This window comes from Loxodonta africana, chromosome 12 (assembly GCF_030014295.1).
Source record: "Loxodonta africana isolate mLoxAfr1 chromosome 12, mLoxAfr1.hap2, whole genome shotgun sequence".
Classification (NCBI taxonomy): Eukaryota; Metazoa; Chordata; class Mammalia; order Proboscidea; family Elephantidae; genus Loxodonta; species Loxodonta africana.
This window is the reverse complement of record NC_087353.1, coordinates 10,595,155-10,620,999: the sequence shown is the minus strand read 5'-3', so window position 1 is coordinate 10,620,999 and position 25,845 is coordinate 10,595,155. Positions and strand designations below refer to the sequence as shown.

The 25,845-nt window shown below is 39.6% G+C and overlaps 1 protein-coding gene across 4 annotated transcripts in view; it reads left to right on the top strand.

The window, feature by feature from the left end:
• The window catches only part of MYT1L (myelin transcription factor 1 like), a 216,748-nt gene that overhangs the window by 85,138 nt on the left and 105,765 nt on the right, over nt 1-25,845 (top strand). For all 4 annotated transcript variants that reach the window (XM_023550392.2, XM_003411868.3, XM_023550391.2 and 1 more), the window contains exons 8-14: nt 211-318; nt 7,865-8,076; nt 8,983-8,985; nt 17,275-17,525; nt 19,844-20,080; nt 22,529-22,650; nt 23,546-23,614. In XM_023550392.2, coding sequence (XP_023406160.1) covers nt 211-318; nt 7,865-8,076; nt 8,983-8,985; nt 17,275-17,525; nt 19,844-20,080; nt 22,529-22,650; nt 23,546-23,614 — 1,002 coding nt within the window. The remainder of the gene's footprint in view (nt 1-210; nt 319-7,864; nt 8,077-8,982; nt 8,986-17,274; nt 17,526-19,843; nt 20,081-22,528; nt 22,651-23,545; nt 23,615-25,845) is intronic.

Sequence of the window (25,845 nt, the reverse complement as noted above, 5' to 3'; positions counted from 1 at the left end):
ATAAAAGAAAAACAATCTCCCCCCACCCCCAAATTCATTTTATAAGGAATGGCCATGACAGGTTGGAGAAAATTCCTCTTACTGTTTGGAGCCTTCTTGTGCTGACTAAGGGAGAGAAGGTGGAAGGTGGTAATTGGATCAGTGTAATATGTCTGGGTAATGTGAAACTATGTGAGACAAGACAATTAAATTCCCTTTCTGTAATTGCAGCCTCTCTGGATGCCCTATTGCTGCAGCAGAGAAACTGGCAAAGGCCCAAGAAAAACACCAGAGCTGTGATGTGTCAAAGTCCAATCAGGCATCAGACCGAGTCCTAAGGTATTTCCCAAATATGGAATGTGTCGTTTTCACGAGAGTTCATCTAAGCTCAATCAAAAAGATTCTTCAAAGTAGTTGGGATACTAGATGACATTGATTTTCGTACTTAGTAACAGGAACAAAGGGTGGTGGCTGGTATAGTTAAAAGATCACTGGACCTGGGTTCCATGCCTAGTTCAGTCAATAACGGTGGTGTGAGGGACAGAAGAGACTCTGGATGTTACACATGGTTAAGCATTCAACTACTAGCCAAAATGTTGACATTTCCAACCCACTCTGAAGTACCTCGGAAGACAGGCCTTGAAAGCTCTGTGGAACAGTTCTGCTCTGCACACATGGGGTCACCAAGAGGTTGGAACCATGTGTGCAGGCAACCATGGCAACCAACAACAACAACGACAAGGGAGAGGAAGTCACTTCACCTCTCTGGGTCTTTTGACTCACTGTAATTTTTTAAATGAGAGAATTAGACAAAATTATTTCTGGTTTTCTCTCTGGCCCTGATATTTCATGATCCTATAAAGCTAGAAGAATGCAAAGCTTTTTAAAAATTAATGAGATGTCCAAAGTAATTTTATCCTAATTTGAAAGGGAGGGCATAACGTCAACCTTCAGGGTGGTATTAATGTTTCTGAAAATGTAATAGTGATGGTAATACCACCTTACACTTTCATGTAAAAAATAAAATAAAATAAGCCTTCAAAGCTGTCATCTCCTTTTATCCTCAGACACCCCTATGAGGTAGGCGGGAGGGAGTAGGTGTTATTATCCCCATTTGACAAGCAAGAAAATCCGAAGTGCAGAGAGGTTAAGTGACTTACCTGCAGTCACTTCATCAGTGAATGTTAAACTGGGAAAGGACCTACTGCTTTGTTAAGCTTATAGAAGGATGATCACTGGGCCAGGAGGTGCAGGAAGGACTGTACACTCCCATACCCACATATCCTACTTTCATTTTTGCATATCCCCTTCAAATCCCTGTCCACTTGAAAACCATGATGATCATTGTATATTCTGTATATTTACTTAATTGCATACCAAAAACACATTCCCGTGTCTCCATATAGTAATCAATCATAATTATCGTTTTAATAGGTACATATATTCCACTGTGTGGATGCAACATCAGTGACAAAACTCAACTCTAGCCCCTAGATTGTTTCCGACTTTTACTATTAAAGAGAGAGGAATAATAAACATTTGTGTGTATGTAGTATTTTGCTTTTGTTAATTATTTCTTTAAGATATATCACTTAGAGAAAATCACAAGGCAAGGGACACAAATACCTTTTTGCTTTCTTTTTGTGCATTATTTCACAGCTTTCTTAATAGATTTTTACCCCTGTAATTGAACTCCCTTTTTCTCTCAATGAACCAACCAAACCAAACCCAGTGCCGTCAAGTCGATTCCGACTCATAGCGACCCTATAGGACAGAGTAGATAGAACTACCCCATAGTTTCCAAGGAGCACCTGGCAGATTTGAACTGCCGACCTTTTGGCTAGCAGCCGTCACACTGCACTTAACCACTACACCACCAGGGTTCCCAAATAGGAAATGTGAAATATATAATAGGCAAAAAATAAGAAAATAAAAACCATCTATGATCCTAACATCCAGAGGTAATCCCTCAAAAAATTTTATTAGATATACTTCTAAATTTTTGTATGTACTAGTGTCTCTAATTTAAAATACCACTAGTATACCAGTATTTCCATCACTGTAACTCACTCACTTTACAAATGGTAAGACTGAATACCAAATAAGTACCACCTGCCCGAGCCCCGTGGCTCACACTCCCAGCCATTAGTGATTGGCAGGGTAGCACAAGAAACCGCCCCACCAGTCCACCTCCAGAAGCCTCAGGGGTATGTACGTTTGAGAAGAGATGGTTATTAGCCAAAGGAGTTTTTGGAGAACATAGGTAGAAAAGAATTTTGAACTGAGAGATCATCTTAAAAATTTTCCTTTGCCTACTGTGTCCAGACCTCAAGAAGGCTGGAAAGGAACCCTTGCTCAGCACCCTTCTTTGAAAAGTTACCAGGGGTATGCTGCACTGTATGTTTAGGTGTAGTTTTTATGTCACTGGCCAGTGCTTAGCTTGCAGTTAAATGAGAAGCTCCCTTGGCAGATTAAGACTAACAAGAAATGTATTTGATTGCCAATATCACCTTGTTCCAGTGGAAGTCTCCATTTTGATATGGAAGCCTAAAGCAACAGCCTTTTCCATTGTTTGTGTGGCTTTATAACTTACAGACCTTTTCTTCAGGTTAATGCAATGGAAAGCTACACTGACTGCCAACAAAGCAGGCAGCGATGGACAAAACACTGTGCATCTACGAAAAAATTTTTAAATGCCTACTGCTGGGTTTGGGTTTCCTGTGGGACAGAGCCTTCAACCAAAAGAAAGACCCCCTACTCCAACGATTTAGGGAGGCACTGAGGAGCCACCCCAGGCAACACTGAGTAACAATCCCATAGCAGCCTCTGGCTTTCCAAGGCGGAGCTTGGCTGCTGGGCTGGTGGATTGACCTTACCTCAAGGGCTCTTTTGTGTTCTCCAGCTACAGAGGACTCTCATCTCCAGCACTGATTTTGCAGGCTGCGAACACCTTGAGGACAAGGTCTCCGTCTTAGTCATCTTTGTATTCCCCCACAGTGTCTAGAACACAGCAGTGTTCATTCAGTGGGGCAACGAAAGAGTCTGGAAGGAAAGAAGAGGGGGAAAAAAAAAAAAAAAAAAAAGAATTAAACCAACAGACATTTAACTGATTGAGGTTAAAAAAAAAATGTCTTTAAGTAATTTTTTTAATAGGCACCTAAGATTTAAGTGAGCACTTTCAATCTTGTTCAACTTTTTAAGCTTGTTTTCAACATCCTAGACCTCGGTCCCCCATTTACAGCCTCCATTTTGTTGCAAAGTACTGCCTTCTAATTAATGCCTCTAGCTGCAATCTCCCCTCCCTCTGCCTGGTCCTAATCTTTTTAAGCCTTAGGGATTATGCTTATCCTAGGCCCCAAATCCTTTGGCATTTCTTCCTAGACAAATGATTTTATTACCAGTATGGCCCCTAACTACCACATTGTTCCCTAATGTCCAGAGGTGCTCCTAGCCTGCCTGCCTCAGCACCTTTAGCCTTCTAGTTTCTTTTTTTAGAATGTTTTCTCATCCCACCCTAAACCTTAACCTTAGAATTCTACCCATTCTGCAAACCCTAATTCACACTTTGTCTTCTCTGTTCAAACTTATCTGACTGCCAAGTTTAAAGTGACATTTTCTTCTTAGAACTCTCATAACACTTTGACTTAAAATACTGTCATGTGGAATGGCAAGGCCTTGGAATTTATTCACTTGTGCACCTCCAGTATTACCTGATAAAATGCCTTGAAAATAATAAACATTCAATTAATCCTCACTCTATTTTGTTGATTTGGCAAGAGATAGTCTAAATTAATAAAATAAAAAATAAATGAGTTGGTGATTTGGTAAATACATTGGATATTTAACCATTCCTGGTGTTGTTATCACTACGAGTTGGAATCAACTCCACCGCAGCAGGTTTGGTTTGGTTTTGGTGTTGTTAGGTGCCGTCATGTTGGCTCTGACTCATGGCGACCTTATGTTCAACAGAAGGAAACACTGCCTGGTCCTGCACCATCCTCACAATTGTTGCTATGTTTGAGCCCACTCTTACAGCCACTGTGCTAATCCATAGCCATTACTAAGTCACTGTAAAGGTAGCATAGATATATTGTTCAGCAATATATCAAAAGGGCTCTTTAAAGTGTTGAAAAGCAAAGATGTCACTTTGAGGACTAAGGTGCACCTGACCCAAGTCACGGTATTTCCAATCACCTCATATGCATTGCGAAAGCTGGGCAATGAATAAGAAAGACAGAAAAAGAATTGATGCATTTGAATTATGGCATTGGCAAAAAATTTAAAAAATACCATGGACTGCCGGAAGAACAAACAAGTCTGTCTTGAAAGAAGTACAGCCAGAATGCTGCTTAGAAGCAAGAATGGCAAGACTTCGTCTCACAAACTTTGGACATGATATCAGGAGGGACCAATCTTGGTAAAGCAGAGGGTCAGGGAAAAAGAGGGAGACTCTCAATGAGATGAATTGACACAATGACTGCAGTAATGGTCTTAAATATGGCAACCTTTGTGAGGATAGTGCAGGACCAGGCAGTGTTTCGTTCTGTTGTACATAGGGTCACTTTGAGTTGGAACTGACTCGATGACACCAAACAACCGTAGCATATCAAAGTTGACTGGTTATTAAAAGTTTATAACAGCCCCAAAACAAATCTAAATTAAGGAAATAACCGAAGAAGAAAAAGATTTACTTATAAGAATCCTTATTAGGCAATATATAATAGATATTTAACATATAAGGAGCCCTGGTGGCTCAGTGGTTAAGTTCTCAGCTACTAACTTAAAGTTTGGAGGTTCAAACTCACCAAGAGGAGACAAGACCCGGTGCTCTGCTCCTGTAAAGATTGGAGCCTAGGAAACCTTATGGAGCAGTTCTCTGTCCTATAAGGCTGCTATCAGTCAGGATTGGCTTGATGGCACACAACAGCATATAATATATATATTATAGTAGCATATATAATAGCAAAAAAAGTAAAGTAAATTTGCAAAACAATTAAATAATTATGATATTCATTGATTTTAATATCATGCAGCTATTAAGAACAGTTTTTTTTAATGCCTAAGCTGCAGAAGGGAAAATTAAACACTATATAAAGTATAAAATATGTAAAAATACAAGATTCTAAAAACAATTTAAATGGATATAAAATTAACCCCCCCCCAAAAAAAATACACTAAAATCTTAGCAGTTTTTACCTCCGAGAGAATTATAGGTGATATATATTCTTTTTATATTTTTTGTATCTCCTGAATATTTTTTTTCAATGAATCGTGTAGTGCTCTAAGAATCACAAAAAGCGAAACAATGTTTTTAAAAAGTCTTTATTCCTAAAGCAGGTATAAATCTTCTGTGTTCACATGTCTGCTCAACCTTTAGAAAGACAGAGCAAATAAGAGAAAGCATATTTATTTAGACATTCAAACAACACTTGTGGAAAATAGGAAAGGAAAAAGGAAAGGAAAATCTCTTAGGTTATTATCCCACAGGGAGAAACAATCAGGATATTGTTTGTACTTCTACATCAAAGAAAACATTCTACTTTCACAGTAGAAATTCCTATCTTCCGGTATTCTAGTTTTATACATCTACTAACATTTCACACTGTTTCAGGTGCAGGTAAGAGTTGCAGATCTGATACCAGTAACCGAGAAATGCAGTCTTACTCAAAAAATTATCCTTTGTAAGTTGGCTGTAAACCTAACACTAACACGTGAATTCACCCACCTTTCGTTTTTCCTACTAAAGCTTTAGCCCCTGCTGGATCATTATTTTAACACATTTTATATAATTTAGAAAGATAAAGAATGACCCATCAGAAAACTTTCTGCCCTTAAAATTCGGGATTTTGTTCTAGCTATAGTGTGCAAAAATGATGCTTATGTGAAAATATAAGTTTTTTTATAAATATTCCAAATCAAAAAAAGCACAAAGGGCCATTAGTGTGCAAAAATGATGCTTATGTGAAAGTGTAAGTATTTTTATAAATATTCTACATCAAAAAAAGTACAAAGAAAGGGCCACAAAAACCAGAGACCACATCAGCCTGAGACCAGAATAACTAGATGGTGCCCGGCTACAACCGATGACAGCCCTGACAAGGAACACAACAGAGAACCCCTGAGGGAGCAGGAGAGCAGTGGGATGCAGACCTCAAATTCTTGTAAGAAGTCCAGACTTAATGGTCTGACTGAGACTAGAAGGACCCCGGAGGTCATGGTCCCCAGACCTTCTGTTAGCTCAAGACAGGAACCTTTCCCAAAGCCAACTCTTCAGACAGGGATTGGACTGGACTATGGGATAGAAAATGATACTGGTGAAGAGTGAGCTTGGATCAAGTAGACAGATGAGACTATGTGGGCAGCTCCTGTCTGGAAAGGAGATGAGAGGGCAGAGGGGGTCCGAAGCTGGCCAAATGGACACACAAATAGAGAGTAGAGGGAAGGAGTGTGCTGTCTCATTAGAGGGAGAGCAACTAGGAGTACATAGCAAGGTGTATATAAATTTTTGTATGAAAGACTGACTTGATTTGTAAATTTTCACTTAAAACACAATGAAAATTTTTAAAAAATACAGAGAAATGGCTTATTAAACTATGGCATTCTATGTTTAAATGTCTGTATCTATCTGTACTCTACAAAAAAACTGACCAGTACTCTTCAAAAGTGTCAAGGTCAAGAAGGACAAGGAACCAGTGATGAACAGTCCAGACTGAGGAGGCTAAGGAGACAGGACAACTAAATGCAATGTGGGATCCTGGATGGGATACTGGACCAGAAAAAGGTCATTAGTGAGGAACACTGGTGAAATCCAAATAAAGTTAATAGTTCAGTTAATAATATTATACCAAGGTTGATTTCTTGGTTTTGGTAATGTCCTATGGTTATGTAAGACATTAAATTACAGAAATTGGGTGAAAGGTGTAAGGAACTCTTTACTACTTTTTCAACTTTCCGTAAATCTAAAATTATTTCAAATAAAAAGTTCAGAAATTCTACTTATATAGATATAGATATAGGATGTATAGATAGAGACAGACACATAGATACATAAACAAAGTAGAATATGAGTGAATGAATAATAATCAAATGCACCTCTATTTAAGCATTTTATTCCAGAAGAAAAGGACTGTTAGGTAAGAATGTGGAAAATATACGCTGATATTTGTCAAGATATATTACCGCATGTTCCATTTTCTTGTCCAGCTAGATAAATTTTGATCTAGCTTTGTCTCAGTATATGTTTCTAAGAGTATTTCTTTCACTTCCTTTTTTGTTTGTTTGTTTGTTTGAGGGAAATTTCTTACTAGCTCGTTTCATTTCTGTGTAACTTCCGCTCCTGTTCATAGCTACTGCAAAAGAAAACGCACGGATGTGAGATTCTTTCCCCATCTCCGTAATTTATGTCCTCGTCATGCATAGTAGACCTCTTTAAAAAATTAATACTTTGTCTTTTTAATTGTTAAAGTGACTTTTAGACAAATAGCTTAATTTTTGCTATATAATTAAAGGGAGCCCTGGTGGCCAGTGGTTAACACTTGGCTACTAACTAAAAGGTTAGCAGCTGAACCCACCCATGTGTCCTTGAGAGGAAGATGTGGCAGTCTGCTTCCCAACGATTTACAGCCTAGCCTTAGAAATTCTATTGGGCCATTCTACCCTGTCCTATAGGGTCGCTATGAGTTGGAATCTACTCAACAGCAGTGGGTTTGGTTTTTTGGTTTTTATGCAGTTAAAACACACTTGGTCCTTTCTCAGGGAAATACAATTATGATTTTAGTGAAAGGTTCTGATTCCTTAATGCAATTGAGAAGTGTTGTTCTAGCTTTAATTTAAATCTTACACAGGGCCACAACAAAGCTCACTGTTTGTTTTCTTTTACTCACAGGCCAATGTGCTTTGTAAAGCAGCTTGAGATCCCTCAGTATGGCTACAGAAACAATGTCCCCACAACCACTCCTCGTTCCAACTTGGCCAAGGAACTTGAGAAATATTCCAAGACTTCGTTTGAATACAACAGTTATGACAACCATACTTATGGCAAGCGAGCCATAGCTCCCAAGGTGCAAACCAGGGATATATCCCCCAAAGGATATGATGGTAGGAGGTGCACACTCTTATACATGAGAGACACGTTTGCCGTTAATAATGTTGTTGTTGTGTATATCCATTTCCTACAAACTAGTTGAGCGTCTGTGGTCACGTGATGGGTATCAAAAGAATGCCAATTCACAGCATAGTATCGTATGCTTAAAGTATCACACAAGTGTGGGTAAATGAGAGCCTGGTGCAGGGGGAGGCAGGGAAAGAAGACGTTCTTCCCTCAGTACCTCCCAAGAAACACATTCTGGCTGCTTGCAGAATGTGAAGATACAGAAGCCATTGGCTCATTGTTTTTCATGGTATTGGTAAGATAGTGTCCTTAGCTTAAAAAATGACTTTTAAATGGATGGAACCAGGACAGATAATACAAGGGAGAGCCGGTGGGAGAACTTCTGAGCTCTTGGCACTTTTTGGGGGAAGTTTTGTGTTACCTCTGTGTTCTTGGCCTTGAATGCTCATTAGATTCACCTGGGGAGATTTTAAAAAATTCTGTTGCCCAGGCTGCATCCTAGACCAATTAAATCAGGATCTCTACGGGTATTCCCTGTGCAATGTCATTTTAAAAAAGAGTACCAGTGATTCCAGTGTGCAGTCAAGAGTTGACAACTGCTGCTTTACCAAGTCTCTTTATGGCAGCAATGTCAGGATCCTGTGTTGGTTCTCTGTCTAGGGGGAGAGGGGGGAGAAAAGGGAGCCTCAGAGTGACTTCATTTGCTGCATTCATAGCTACAATGGAATATACCAATAAAATAGAATTGGTAAAACAAGTATGATACTACATGCTTCACAGGAAAAAGGGTAGTTTATTTTCTACCCATTCTTAAGTCTACTATCAACAGTGTAAACTAGTTACCATTTCATTATAGAGCTAACTTGGTAAATAGTTTAATGTTAGGTGGGAAGATGGTATTTCTTTGATTTTACTAATCTGTCTAACCATGATTTTGCTTTAGATTCCAGGATGTATGGATTTAGTTGGCAAATTTTAGGGAGTAAATGTTTCGATGATTTAAAGTCTTATATTGGTGTTCTCTAGCGAGGAAAGGAGTTGGTTTTTAAAGACTTTTGTGCTCCTCTTTGAAAAAGTTATTTAATTAAAATCATAGTACACAAAAAACAAATTTCATTTACATTTAATGCTTGGGGAATTCTGAAACCGTTTTTCAATTCAATACCAGTGGCTGCACATTTTTCTAAGTTATTTCGTACCTTAATGACAATTAATTGTTGCCTATATTTCTTTGATGTATCATATACTGATTGTGCTTGTGTGTGTCAATTCTTAACATATAGGAACGTGGATATAAGTGGAATAAAAGGAGTGGCTGTAGGCTATAACGGAGAAGAACCAGTTTTTTTTTTTTATTTTGTAGTAATAACTTGCCAATTGCAAATTTTATTGTAGTTTTATTCATTCAATTACAAATGAAGAATCAAAAGAAATTACATCCACATAATTGATGATTCTGCTTTTTGATTTCCAATTCCTATTCTATAGAAATTCTATTCCTACTTTCATTGGATGTTCATTTTTACCCACCTGTTGGTTTTGTTGTTTTTGTTGTTGCGTGGGGCCTTGTTTCTTTCACCTTATTTTTATGATTGGACTGTAACCTTAGAATAAATGAGGACTTCTGGATAAAGTCGTAATCAGTAGAGCACATTTCCATGGCCACATGCCCTTAAGTGGACTCAGAGTCAAACCTTCTGAGTTCTATTCTTAGTATTACCATTTACAGGTTGTACAATATCCGACAAAGGAACCTTTTTGTGTTTTCATTTCCTCAAGAGTAAAATGGGAGTAATAATTTCTGCCCTCTGACCTCATAGGTTTGTTGTGTAGATTGGTTGAAATACTGTGTATAGAAGAACTTTGCCAACTGAAAAGAACTTAACAAATATACATTAATCAACATTATTAATTCTCACATGCCCTGGCAAAATATCTCTCTTCAGAAACTTAGGCACAGCAATGTTTTCTGTTAAGCCACAAGAATTCATTGAGCAACCAGAATGAAAACTTCAATATTAGGGCTTCGGGAGACCGAGAAAAAAAGAGAAACATTCTTACCACAACTTACTGAGAAGAAAATCAATGCAACTCTATTTCTATTCCACTAGATTCATCTGTCAGATTTTTTAAACATCAAGAAAAGTACCCACTAAAAATGAGATTGACAGGGTCAGGACTATCAGTGGGATATGAGCTGAGAGGCATCATTACTGTACCTGGGCACCAGGCAGTAGATACTACCTACTTACTGTGTCTGGAGTTACCTTGGGTCTTCCCCAAGACCTCGCTTCAGGTGCCCAAATAATTGAGTCATTACTCTTAAAGAAAGAGTGAAATCAGCCTGTTTGGGGCAGGGAAAACATGATGCTTCGGGAACAAGAGATCAGGCCCCTGCAATTGCAGAACCAGGTAGACTGTGGAACCCCTCTCTCCAGGCTCTGGATACCAGACCTCAATCATACCAACTGTGACCAAAACACTCAACAAATGTTTATTTAATCACCTACATTTTTCCAGACACTGAGCCAGTTGCTATCTATCAATCAGTTAATCTATTGATTAATCTATATATTTATCTACCTGCCTGTTATTTTCTTCTTAATAATAAGCTTCAAAGAAGAGATTCCAAAAAAAATATGTATATAAGACCGTGAAACCCATACTAACAGTATAGTGAAGCAAGGAGCCCACTCTACTGGAAGGAATTATCGTAAGCTTTATCAAAGTTTTTTTTTAAAAAGTGGTAAATTTGAAACTGGATCATAAACTTGAGTAGAGAGTGTATTATCAAAGTTTTTTTTTTAAAAAGTGGTAAATTTGAAACTGGATCATAAACTTGAGTAGAGAGTGTATTTCTGCGAAGGCAGGGAAACACAGATTCATAGAAAGTATCAGTGGTTGGATGAGGCCAGCATTAAGATGCCTGAGAAAGAAGAACAGGAGACAACTATGGAGACCTCTAAGGAACCAACTGCATTGCTTCATTTGCCATGCTGAGGAGTTTGGCACTCTTCTCTAGGACTTGGAAATCCATGCATGAGAAATTATTAAGAAGAAGAAAGATTTAAAAAAAAAAAAAAACAAACTGATGATTCCCAAATCTGTATCTCTGACTCTGTCCTCTCACGTGAGTTCCAAACCCACATTTTTCCTCGGCTTAATACAAGGGTCAAAAACCATGGTGCAAAAACCAAATCCAACCTCACCACCTATTTTGTGTGGTGAACTAGAATGGATTTTACATTTTTGGGTCGTTGAAAAAATCCAAAGACAAAGTATATTTTGTGACACATGAAACTTATAAGAAATTAAATTTCAGCGTCCATAAATAAAGTTTTACTGGAACACTGCCACTCTCATCCATTTGCAGATTTTCTGCTGCTGCTTTTGAGCTACAACAGCAGCGTTGTGTGAGCAGTTGTGGTAGAGACCATATGGCCTGCAAAGACTATCTGGTCCTCTACGAAAAAAGTTCGCTGAGCCCTGCTCTAAGACATCTCCACTCGTATCTCCAGGCAAAATATCACACTTCATTTGTTTAAATTCCCAGCCCCAAAATGAACTCCCTCCCACAACTCTCCCTTATGGTTATTCCCAACTTTTAAATCCTCTAGGATTAAACATTTTTGAACATCTTTGGACTTTCTGCTTTTCGCTCCTCACATTCAGTATCACTCTGCTTTGCTCAACCTCCCCATCTTACTGCCATTACCTTTGTCCAGGTGGCATCACCTCAGTCCCTTCTCACTGCATTAGCCAGTCTTTCTCTAGTCATTCCCCTCCATCATCTTCCACTTGTTGATTATTCTAACATAGAACCTCCCCTTTCCCACCACCCATCTGCCCTACTCGATGCCAACCTCTGGGATCGACCGTTCTTTTCTCCAGCTGGAAAACTATTTCTCTTTACCTAACCATACACTCTCTACATTCAACATCTGCTTCCAGAAATATCTCCTTTATTAAGTCCTCTCTGACAAAAGTCTAGCCTGGCTTCAGCTGCCCTTCTCTGGACTTACTTTACAAACATTGTTGGTGAACCACATCCTGTCCTTTCTCTGTAATTATCTATACCGCACACCGTGGCTCTGTATCTTGTCCTTTAGTAATTTCATGTGCAAATGTCTTCTGTTCCACTAGATTGTAAGCTCTTTGTGGGCAAGAGGACTTGTCTTAAGATTCTTTTCAACCCTAAAGTGCCGATGCACACCAGGCAGATATAAGCCACACAAAAGATAATTACTATTTAGTTAGAGGTTGAAATCAAGAATCCTTGTTTGGATATGAAAAAAATTCAGATCACAGAAGTTAAATATTTGCATCGCAAAGGAAATCTAAAAGGATAACCTGACAAGAAAGTTTTTTTTCCCCCATGTAAGGTTTTGCATCTGCATTTTAATGTACTTAAGATCAAGCACAAACATGAACCTACATAAAAACAATGAAAGTCAGTGTCATAAATTATGGTGTGTCAAGGGCTGCGTCAAATTAAAAAAAAAAAAAATTAAGCTTAAATGCTAGCCAGGTCCCACACGGCAAAAACTTTATGATGATGTCTTTTGATTATATTCATTTCTGTCTGGTTTTCCTAGGAATTTTGGATGGAAAGGACACATTTATCTAGTCCTGACAGGAAAATGCTAATTCACGAAAGGAGGTGCTATTTGCAGGAAGTGGAGTTGAAGGAAGTAGTAAAATAAAATACGTACATTTAGTAAGACCCTCACAAGCAGAGTAGGCTAATAAGAATTATTGTTCGGAAGTTTTTTGTTGTTGTTGTTGTTTAATTTATGCATACAGCTGTATTTAACCACTACGAATCCTGGAAAGTTTTCCCTTTTTCCTGAAGTAGAGGGGAGAGAATAACTGAGAAGGTATTTCTCAGCATGGTCTAAAATCTAGCAGATTGCTGCTGTTATTATACGCAAGTGTGGCACTCTAGAGTAAAAGCCATTCTGTTTCTCAGGATTTCCAGTGAGATGCTGGACAGAGAAGAAAATTAACCAATTCTTGTCCACTGATTGATTGAAAAATGATTTGATTGGTTATAGCTCTGTTTAGCAAAAGAGAAAGATAGTGCATCCGTCTCTATGAGTCTGCTCTAATCTGAGGAAGCAGTGCTCTGTCAGTATTGGGGGAAGAGAGGTGAGAACAGCAGTACCCTCCTGAAGAGCACCTTCCCCGCTTGGGGCTTGCTGCTCAGCAGCACCCTCCACCCCTCTTAAGTGGTCAAATTGCAATGCCTGTCAAACAAGATCAGGAAAGAAATGTCAGGAGCCAGAGGAAATGCTCAGAGGTGGCCATCATAATGATTACTGATAATAATAGTTCTGCAAACATTTCCAAATAAGCAACAATCATTAGGATGAAAGACCTTCATTTCCTGGGAGATTGAAAGTATAGAAATCCTTATTTTAATTTCGAATAAAGTAAAAATAGGATCGTTGAAGGATACCTATGAAAGTCTTGTCACAATTGATGGTTTGAATGACTTGCATGGATAAAATCATCAACCAGTTCCTGACAGTTGAGTCACTTGCTAACACTGAGTAGGCACCATATCTACCTGACCTGACCCAGGAGGAGTAGAATCTTCTGCTTCAAACCTTAGTCGGAGTAGACATACTATTACTTCCATGCCTTTTCTAACAGAACCACAACTTTAAGATGATTTAAAGCAATTCAAGCAAGATGAGAGAAAGAAGTGCAGCAACGTCAAGGATGTTAAAGACCCCATTTTCACATGGAGATAGTATTTTTTAACAGACTGAATGCTGGATCAGGGCAGGAGGCCTGGCTTCCTTGACTCCAGTCCTGGCTCCTCCCTTTGTAGACCTTAATCTTGACTTTGCTAAATCTTAGTTTCTACATCGCCAAATGAGCTTGTAGTATCTCACAGGGTGGTAGAGATGGTTGAATGAAATCATCTGAAAGTATCCTATAAACTGTGCAGGGCTACACCAATGTAAAGGGTCATTACCATGAGAGGCGTTCACAATAGGAAGTGCCTAATTTTTCTCTTAGTAACTAGCACTCTCTTTGTATCCCGACTACACACAGTAAATCATTCCTTATTGGGGCTATGGGCACTGATTAACTACTCTAACCCAAACCAACCCGTGTGTGTGTGACAATTTGTGATGCAGAAACGTTTTGATCCTTTAATTTTTTTTTATTTTTTGAAACTGAAATTCATTTCCACGCTATGTTATTTTTCCTATCTATGAAAAGAGGACCACATATTTTTCCTGAACCAGTAGGTAGCTCTCACCAGAAGAAGAAGAAAAAAAAAAGATCCCTCATAAGTATTATTTTATTTTTCCTACAATTTTTATACTTCTGTTTTTGTAAGAGAATTTTAAATGATGTAAAGCCATGAACTGTAGACCATGTCAGAGTATCACAAACTACAAATTAACAGCTACTGTCTGAGTGTGGTTTATGGAGTTTACTAAACGAGTCACTGAATGGATTTGGAGCAGTCATGATGGTGGGGGTTTACATCACAAGGGTCTATTTTGCGTCCCTCTTGTTTGCTCCCCTCTAGCCCCATGAGTGGCCTGGGCAGGAGTGACCCAAGTCACAGCTTTGCCCACTTGTAGGAGCTGCATCAGGTTCCCACCTAAAGAGTGGGCAAGAGTGGGCTCTCAAAGGCTGCAGGGAAGCTGCTCAGAAAGAGCGGCCCCTGCCCACCTCCATCACCAGGTGTTCCTGCTACTTACATAAGGTGCGTTAACAAAGAAGAGAAAGGATGCATATCGTCAGATACTTGTCTCAGCAATGCTTGCACTCCCCAACAGGTGGAACAATTATTCCCTACTGTTGTGCTAATTTAGGTTAACATAATAGAAGTAACATGACCTACAAGTTACTGATGGCACAATGGGTAAAGTGCTCGGCTACAAACCAAAAGACCAGCTGTTCAAACCCACCAGCCTCACTGCAGCAGAAGGATGTGGCATTCTGCTTCCATAAAGATTTACAGCTATGGAAACCCTATGGGGCAGTTCTACTCTGTCCTCTAGGGTCGCTATGAGTCGGAGAAGGCAGTGGGTTTGGTTTCAGTTTACTTCTTGTACATCATGGATTTTTTTGTTGTTGTCGTTAGATTGACCCTCTGGTGCATGCAGGGCGACTGGGTATGAAATAGTTACTGGCTTAGTTGCTTGTATGGTTTGCTTTATAGCTTTTGGCAGGGAGCTGAGATGAGATTGGAGGTTGGCCCAGCTAGGTTCTGGGGCTCCAGTCCTCACACTTCTGCTAACCCTGTGGCTGCCTCTGCTTTACAAGTGTCATGCTACTATGATGTGGAAATTATATGCTTCATTCTTTAGGTCATTAAAACATATTCTTCATGCCAAAATCGAAATTAATCAATAATGAAAGCTTAATTCTTTCTTTATTTGTATTTTAATAAAGTGTTTGGGGGTAATTTCTTAATATTTCTTATAATGATTGTGTTTAGCTGTATTAGCAGGTTTTTTGGTTTAAACTTGTTTTGTTTTGTTTCTTCCCATTTGGGAGGGAAACCGCTGAGGAAGTCTGCCTGAAGGGTGAGGGTGGGAGGCCTCCAGTTGTAGAACCGGTTAATGACAATATCAAAAACAGCGAGACCAGTGACAGGATGTTAAATCCTCCCCCTCTCCTCTCAACAATGGCCATAATCGAAGTTTCTATCAGAAGTATCTAGCCCAGGGTTTGGCCAGTTAGGACCAGGACAGGCCCTAAACAAAACTGAAAACCAGTCCAAATTAGTATTTAACAGTTCCTTTCTCTTTTTCATAAAACTTCCCTCCCCCCGTCCCTGGCTCCTCATCAGGTCCACTCAGGCCACACCCTCATGCTGGCCACTGAAGAAAGCTTTGGAAATAAGGTACCAGAGGCAGTGTGCTACCCCTCTTAAGATATTTTTGGGGTTTTAAAGAAAGAACCACTCAAGGTCGCCATGCTTAATAAAAGGAGTGACTCTCTAATGGAGGGCCTTAGGACATTGCAGAAGGAGACATTTTTGTGGTGGCTCTTCCCACACCACCCAGGCTCACCTTTAGGTAATTACTCCACCCATTCAAGACACAATATCTGGCCTTTGGACAAATGAACATCCTGTGACTTAACTGATCCCGTCAGTGATAATAAGTCAGTAAAAAAGAGCCCCTCATAATAAATCATTGCTCCAAACATTTTCTCACCCATGTACTAAAGGAGGTTTTTAAACGGCTCTAAAAAAAATAACACTGGCTCTTAAGTGCCTGTTGGCTGTTAGTGACGAGGGCTGTTCAGAAAGGAACACTAAGCTACCAGAGTCCTGTAAGTAAAGCCCTGTTGCTGGGTGATGGACAGGCTATTAAATATGAAGAGATTTACCGCATGTGGCATGTAGCGTGCATATCTGAGTATCACCAAACGGCCACTCTGCATTGTTTAAAATTCGTCTTGGGCTTATTTATGCCTGTGGGTATGTGCTGTTTTCTCCCCTTCAGCCATCACTATTTCATTACAGTGGCTCTTTATTAAAATTATAAAAGTATTTTCTTAAGGAAAGGAGTTTCTGGTCTGTCTAAACCAAAAACCCATAGCCATTGAGTCGATTTCGACTCACAGTGACCCTATGAGTCTGGTCGGTATGTCTGGCTGGAAACCCGCTTCCCAAAGTGCACGCGATCCAGCAGGCCTAGGAGGTGGTCCCCAGGTGCCTTGTGAATCTGGGTCGCCTGCACATTACAACGGTGAGCTCTGATTGGCCTCCACTCAGCCAATCGCTTGCCAGACGAGAGATCTGCGGAGGTCCCAGTCATGAAATGAGCTCATCAGCAATTAGGAGTGGAGAGAAAGCCGTGAGCCCCTTAGGTATGCACGAATCCTCCTCCTCACCCAGCCCCCAACCCTCTCCTCATTCAAAAACAATTACCAAAAAGAAAAAAAAAAGGAATTTTTTTTAATGCATAAACCCAGTGACATCGTTAGGATTCCGCGCCCCCCGCCCCCCACTGATATTGTGTATATTAAATAAATTGAAGAAAAAACAACCTAGAAGTTAGGGTGTAGACTGGAGGGGCGACAGAAAAGGGCAGTGGGTTTTGTTCTGCTTTTCGGTTTGGCTCGGTTCCTTTGCGTAGCGTGCTCGGCCTCTGGAGTCACCTCTGCTCCTCTCTGTTTCCCCCGTCCCCCCTGCGCCCCCACAGCGAAGCGGTACTGTAAGAACCCCAGCCCGACCAGCAGCACCACCAGCAGCTACGCCCCCAGCAGCAGCAGCAACCTGAGCTGCGGAGGCGGCAGCAGCGCCAGCAGTACCTGCAGCAAGAGCAGCTTCGACTACACGCATGACATGGAGGCGGCCCACATGGCCGCCACGGCCATCCTCAACCTGTCCACGCGCTGCCGAGAGATGCCGCAGAACCTGTCCACCAAGCCCCAGGACCTCTGCGCGGCCCGGGTAAACGCCCCTGGCGCGGAAGGTGCCGGCGGAGGTCGCGGGGCGGGCTGCCGCGCTCGCTCTGCAAGGCGGCTCTCCCCAGGAACCAGCTACGGCTTTGCCTTTTTCTTTCTTTTTTTAATGCAGTCAAATAAAAATACTGATGCTGAGTCACTTCAAGCCAGGTCAAACTGACCGTCTTAAAAATACAGGGCTAATGATAGGAGCCTAGGATTTAAACTCTGCTGGAGTCTGTAGACTCAGTGATTACATAAACGCTTTTTTTTTTTTGAAAAATTACTGCAAGTTTGCTTACAGTACCTTTCACAGCACCATGGTCTTACCAGTCCTCGTTTTCTAAATGAGGAGAAATGGCCAGGTCTTTCGGATTAATATGTATAAATGAACCCTAATTAGCATCACGGATCACTTCTGTAAACGTTGGGTACCCCACAATTTTCTTCCTGTCTCAAATGGCCGCACAGAGAAAACCAAACTAAAGAAGTAATATGACTTGAACTTTAAAATTTTATAAGATTTAATAGCTCCATGATCACATAACATGCCAGGGAGTGAGTGTGCCCTCGCCCCACTCCCAATATACTAGCCGGCACTAGAGAAACAAAATTAAAAAAAAATAAAAAATCTGATTTTGACACTAACATCTCATCCTTCCTGCAATCCTAGCTAGCAATCATTAGTTTTAAAAATTATAGAAGCTAAAACGTTATGCAATGTTTCATGTTTTTCATTTTCTTATCCGTTGATTCGTTGCCCACGCTTACAGCAGCGTTAAGATGCGCCAGAGAGCTAGGGGAGCGCTACCTCGCGGGGGCCGCTAGGTGGCGGAGGAGAGCCAGGCAGTGCCAGGGAGCCCGCTGTACTGGGTGTTCTCAGAGCAGAGGCTGAGGCAGGCGGACATGTTCACCTCTTTTCCAGAAAACAAAGGTTTTCCTTCTCTCTTATCTAAAGCTTCTTGGCCATGCACCATGAGCTCACCACACTGACAGTAGTTGTTAGAAATAAGTGTAATTTATATGAATGGAGAAAGGTCAGTAACTTTATGTTTTGCAAATGCTTTCTTTTCTATGAATATCTTTATTCCTGTATATTGGAGAATCGTCAGGAGCATGCAGCTTTCGTTGTGATCAGGGTTGCTAAGATGTGAGACTAGCATGGAAGAGATTCTGTGACTAGAGGGAGAGAGAAAAAAAAAACCAGTAAGCTCTTCCCATTTTTTTTTTCACTTTATTAAAATTAAACTAAGACTGAGAGAATAAATCCAACGTTATGAAGCTTAAATTAGTGTCAAAGCTGCAATCAGAAATGCACTTTGACAGAGTTCAGGCTGAATAATACTGTGTAATTTATTCAAGGTAACAGCCCAAAGGATGGGATTTTCATTCGAGGCAGCCTCCTTCTGTTGTTACCTGGAAAGGAAAGAGAGCTGCTAGACGTTTGTGTAGGCAGCGGCATCCATGCCAGGGTGAAATCAAATTTTTCTTCAGGAGAATGTAACTCTTCAGGGAAAAAATGGAGGATTGTTGGGGATATTTTCATTTTTCTTATTTTCTGTCCTCCACACGTCCTTCCTTCTCTCTTTCTTACCGAAAGGCAAGCCTGGAAGAATTTTTGATGTTTCAAAGCATCACTTAAAAAAAAAAACTCAGCCTGTACTGCTTTTTTTTTTTTTAACCAGTTAACTAAAATTGCAGGTTTGCTGAAATTTACAGTAGGTCAGACCATAATCACTGTAATAGAGATATCTTGAACTGTGAGTGAGTTTCTCCCTGTCTTAGAATGGAAAATTTTCTTCATCATAGGACTTTGTATTAGAAAATAAGTTCTAATGCCTTCTCCCTCCTCCCTTCATCCCTCTATCTCTTTCGTTTTTCTCCTCTCTAACTCTTGAGCTATTAGCACCAATGGAACTAAAGGAGAAATGGCAAGCCTGTGTGTGTGCTCACGGGCTTGTACGCATGTGTGGTTCTAATCTCTTAAAAAGTATTTGGACCGGGATGGGATTGAAATTAGGTACTTGTTTGGTTTTTTTCTGGCTAGGCTACTTTCTGAAAACAGAGATGTATTTAATAGGGAAATAGAGAAATAGATGTATTGTCCAACCATACTCACAGCTAAACACGGAATAAAATAAATGGACCAACAGACCCTTTCTGCTTACGTTAGATGTTTATGGAAGCTTGAATGAGAATGTAAGGAACTCAGCCTTTGAATTCTGTATTGGCTGGAGACAGGATTACAGTCTGGGCAGATAGAAGCATGGTGGTTACAAGAGGGTCGGGCATAAGCCACATCACCGTGTGTCTCTATCTTGACAGAATCCAGACATGGAGGTGGATGAAAATGGGACTCTGGACCTCAGCATGAATAAGCAGAGGCTGCGAGATGGCTGTTGCCCCATTTTGACTCCTTTGGAGCCCATGTCCCCCCAACAACAGGCAGCGATGAACAATCGGTGTTTTCAGCTGAACGAGGGGGACTGCTGGGACTTGCCAGTAGACTACACCAAAATGAAACCCAGAAGGATAGATGAGGATGACTGCAAAGAGGTTACTGTACGTCCTTTTCCTTGATGCCTGACTTCGTAGACTCCTAAGCTTTAGAGCTCAGCCTCAGCGGAAGGGAAGCCCCATTTGCACACACCTTAAGACCATATGTATTCTCTCTTTAAATAGGACCCTTAGCTTATCAGGACCTAAAAAACATTTTTTGTCAACCCGGAAGAGATTTGTGACAAACATTGATCTGAGTGAAACATTTTGACTGTATCTTAACTGATGAATTTTGTTTTCTAATAGCTGTGTGTTGTCGCAAAGAGTCTGTCTACAATCATGTATAAACAGCGAGGGTATCAGTGCATTTTCCTGGGCGACAGATTTTTATAATATAGGGTTTTCTGTGCAGGTAGAAAATGGCGAGTGTTTTAAATACTTTAAGAGCAAACAAGTCAACCGTTTATTACCTAGCTCTTTGAAGCTAGGGACAGTGCCTTTTCTTTAAGAAACTTAAAATATTCAAGACAGTATACTCCAGCCTTGAATAAATTATTTCAATTCAGTCATCTAAATCTTCACCAACTATAATATTACCGAAACACTTATGATGTCAAGAACATATTTTTGAAGTCATTACAATTTTGAAATTTAGGTTGTTAACTACCTTTTAAGCTAAGAAAAGAAATGAAGAATACTTTATTCTTTATTCGGCTGACTTTTTTCTCCAGTGTTCAGTTCTGAAAATTATGACATCTTCTTTATTCAGTGAAAATGGAAATTCTTCTTGAATACAATAGCGAGACCACCTCAAAGCAAGAGTGTCTTACAGAAACAAGGGGGTGCAGGAAAAAGGAAACAATAGCTATATGTAAGAAGTGGCAAGGAATTCATCTGCTCATAAGGCCATTACATCTCAAAGTGTATTATCTTTATTCTTCAAGCTGTTTTAAGTACCTAGACGTGTAAAAGAGAATGGAATCTGAGTGGCAAGCTTAATTCTGTAACATTTTTCTCTCCTACCAAATAAGGCATGATAACTGAATCACAAAATTTATTTTAGTTAAAATTAAGCCCTTATAAATCGGCAGAAATATTCTCACCATATTGACTGTCAGAGAAGTTAAACCTAATTGCGCGAGGTACACGTACTTATGAGACATTTTTGCTGAACATTGCCATCTATAGGAATTTCCCTGTTTCTGCAATTGGACACCATTCTCAAAAGTAGTCTTAAAAAAAGCCCTCTGCCATGGACTGGATTCCGACTCATAGTGACCCTATAGGTCAGAGTAGAACTGCCCCATAGGACTTCCGAGATTGTAATCTTTACAGAAACAGGCTGTTACATCTTTCTCTGGTTGGAGCAGCTGGTGGATTCGAACCACCAACCTTTCGGTTAGCAGTCGAGTGCTTTAACTGTTGTGCCATCAGAGTTCCTTTTCAAAAGTAGCTTCTTTCTTAAAAAAAAGAAAATGCTGCATAAGAATAATAAAAAATTTCAATATTCATCAAAATTAGTTTTCTATTCCCTTGGGTCTTAAAAGCATATGTATATATACATATATTATATATATACACAAAAGGCTTACCAATTATTAGAAAAATCTCAGCTTTAAAATATTTTTAGATATAGAGTTTCATCTCTGTGTGGAATAAAAATATCATCAATGACAGCAGTTTACCAACAACTATGTATCGAGCACGGGTAGAGAAAGACCAAATTTGAAATAGTCTCCCTGATTATCTGACCATTTTCCCGTCCAGTGTCCTGATTATGTTGTCGTTAGTTGCTATGGAGTCGATTACCAGCCACGATGATCCCATGTGTACAGAGTAGAATTGCTCTGTAGGGTTTTCAAGGCTGTGACCTTTAGGAAGAAGATTGCTAGGCCTGTATTCCAAGGTGCCTCTAGGTGGGTTCAAACCACCAGCCTTTTGTCTAGCGATCGAGTGCGTATCCTTTTGTGCCACCCAGGGACCCCATGTCATGATTAGCTCCAAAGTAATATTGAACATAAAAGGTCACTAGATGACTCAAATGGTTTTCCATGACCGCTAGCCTGAAGGTTGGTGGCTCACACCCACTCAGGGGTACCATGAAAGAAAGACCTGGCAATCTGCTTCTGTTAACATACGGCCAAAAAAGCCATATGGATCAATTCTACTCTGAAGCCTGTAGGCTTGCTGTGAGTCAGAACCGACTCGACAGCAACAAGTTTAATATTGAACATGGGCTGTGTCCCCTGGTGGTTTTTCATTATCGTAGAAATTTACTACAGTTGATGAGAAAATAAGGTGCACCGTAGAAAAGAGATACTTTCCGAACAAAGCTCAGTTTGCATTTTCAAAAAAGGCCCTACTCAGGACGACGATATACAACCATTTTAAAAAGTAGAGTAGTAAGAGGTGGAAAATGTAGAGAACCATCCTCACAGCCCCCTGTCACATTCTCTGGTCTGTGTCTCATGTTATCATCTGTGTGGCTCTGAAGCTGTGTCTTGCCTACAGCCAGAAGAGTTGGATCCATTCCAGGAAGCTCTAGAAGAAAGGCGGTATCCTGGGGAAGTGACCATCCCGAGTCCCAAGCCCAAGTATCCTCAGTGCAAGGAGAGCAAAAAGGATTTAATAACGTAAGCATAATGTGAGGTGAAATTATGACTCTTCCTAACTTTCCCTTTCTTTGGCTTATTTTTAAAAACTGGATTTGTATATATGCCTTGCTGTTTGAGCATGCGACATTCGCAGCATATAAATGTTTCCAATTGCTAGTTCAGTAAAGTGAGAAGCTAACTGTGTATTTGCTTGTTCTTAATGACGCTCTATTGTATGGAGACGCCATTTTCATTTAATCCTGTGCACTTCGCAGCTTTTCTTTAGGGTGCTTAAATCCCCTTGCAGACATTGCAGCTAAACTGGAAACAATGAAACTTTTTTAAAAGCTTTTTTTTTTTTTTTAAACATACTTACTATTTTGGCTGTTTTGTTTTTGTTTGGTGGCAGATGTCCAACACCGGGGTGTGATGGGAGTGGTCATGTGACTGGTAATTACGCCTCACATAGAAGGTGTGACTTCATTTTTTTCATGGTGGATTCTGTCTTTTCAATTTATTGTTTTCAGCTTACCTCAACAATGCTGTCAAAGTAAAAATGTTGAATTACGTGTCAACCCTTTAAGTGCTATATGTTGACCTTTAAAAGCATGCTAATTTATGTGTTGTATAATGTCTTTTATTTTTAAATAAATTACCTAAATTCGCAAACTTCCTTTTTAAACTTTTAAGCAAAAGAATATAAATATTTTATCTCATCTTTAAAAAAAAAAAAAAGTTTATCAATTGAAAAATTTTCTTGAATTTATATTTCAACATATTCAGAGTTGATTTTATAAAAATTCAATATACAGCACTTGCCCCCATCGCTTTTCTGCATTGAACTTTTTAATTTCAATCTTTATGTTGTGTTTGTCCGGGAGGTTTCAGCTATTTAGAGGGTTGACTTACTTGAATCTCCTGACCTGTCTTACAGTCTGTCTGGCTGCCCATTGGCTGACAAAAGCATTCGAAGTATGCTGGCCACCAGTTCACAAGAACTCAAGTAAGATTTAATGAAACTAATTCTCTATTTTAAAAATCTATCCACTTAGTTTTTTTTATCCACTTAGTAGTTCACCAAAAAAAAAAAAAGGTGTGTGATTTAAAAAGAAAAATGTCTAAAGTGAGATCACCTGTCACATCAGTACCTTTACTTGGCACACATGGCTATGTCCTCACTTCAGTCACTTTGCAGGGCAATCCATCCTGCCTTTTTCCCTTTTATTTTCCGCTAGTTTTTTCATGTCATATCCTTCCTATCTTGAATTTTCCAAGCATTAAGTACTTTCTCTTCAGATATCCATATACATAGAAGGGAGACTTTACAAAGTTTCTCCAGTTTTTAGGAAATGATTGCAAATTCAAAAGTCAAAAATTGACGTTAAAAAAATTAGTGATTCATATAATGATTTAAATTACGGATATTTAAATAGCACTTATGACAAAAAATCTACCACTGTAATAGTTAATTTCTTAAATACTCTGTGGTCGTAGTTAATACTCTTTAGGATAGTGATAATCTAATTTATTAATCTGTGTAGTCATGGTATTCAACAATACAAACATACACACACACATAATTCTAATAGTTTTACCTCCATTTCCTCTATGCCTGTAATTTTTCCTGTATTTTAAGCATAAATATTGTAAAATCACCTACATTTATACCCCCAGCCTAAGGCATTGTGGTCTTTCTCCTTTGCATGTGTGTGTGTATAGGGGTGTATACACCCCTATACACACACACACACACACACACACACACACAAATATGGTGAGCCACAATTGACATTGTGAAGATTCATCCATACTCAGTTCCCAGACAGGTTTTGGAAGAAGTTGGTACAAGTTATTTTTTTTTTTTTTTTATAGAAAGTATATTAAAAATTTAGATACTCAAGTTGGAGTAGCCGTTCAGGTATATGTAAAGAAAGATGGGCAAGACAAACAACTTGAAAGAAAGTTCCACAGCATGATGAGAACCAAGAATATTTTTTTAAAATGTCTTTAATTATCTTTTCCACATGTGACATGTTACAAATACCATCATGTCAAATTGCCTGGTTTTCATTTTGCTTGGAAAAGACTTCATTACCAATGTAAGGAAAGTGCTGTTTCCAAGCCTATATTTGATTCCTTTCCTGGCTATCCTCTCTCCACTCCCACACCCCCACCCCCTTGCGATAGACCAGGGTTGTCACTAAGTGTAGGATTTTGTTTCACACCCATGTCGTTTTTTACAGGATCCCTGTTCAAGGCGCTAGTGCCATAGATCATCTGCTCATGTTCAGTGACTTCCTGAACTAGCACTTTTCGTCACAAGACTCTTGGAGTTATCTTCATGGAATTTAAACACCTGGAGGGTATCCTCTTACTTAACAGCTTTAAAGTCTGTAGCCTCATCCAAAGCAGTGCCTAATGGACAAAATAGCTTTTAGAATCTCAAAACGGACAGCATTAGCAAGAACAATTCAGCCCACTTTGTTAATGCATCTTTTTTTCCCGTGGCATGAAGCCATATTCCCCCATGTCAAACGTGATTCACCCCACTTGGAACTGGGCCAACACATCAGAACATGGCAACATTCCTTTGAATTTCTTGATGAAAAATGCTTTGCAAAAAGTTGACGTATCTCCAGTTCCATCAGGCCATCTGTAACCAAGAAAATAGCCTTTGCACAACTTGTATTTAGTACTGTTTCTAATTGGTTAGTGTCTCGAAGCCCCCAGAGACCAGAATATTTTTCTATCCGGTTTAGTTTTCATTTGCATCCCTTGACATTGAGCTTGGAAGTCTATGTTGATCTGAAATTCCAAGCCGACCTGCTGAGCTCACCGGTCCCATTTCTACAGTTTCAGAACTTTGTTCTCGTCTTTTTTTTCATCCTGGAAGTTGGGTTGATGGTCCTCTTTGACATCAGCATCTTCAGAGGGAGGCCATTTGGCCTTCACATCCTCCAGTACAGTGTAGGATTGGTTAGGTCCCTCCTTCCCACCTCTTCCTGGAGACAAAAACTTGTCTTCCAGAGGGCAGATAGCCTTTTTCTAATTTTGGCTAACCTAAAAGACTCATCTATTCCTAAATCTATTCTTTGAGAAAAGTAAATCCCATTTTGATTGACTCTTTCTGGGACATCAAAACTTGGCCAATTTTCTGAAATGGTCCATTTCTATTCCTGGATCTAAAAAACTAGGGATTTCAATAAAATGGTTGCCATAAAAAGTCTAATGTTT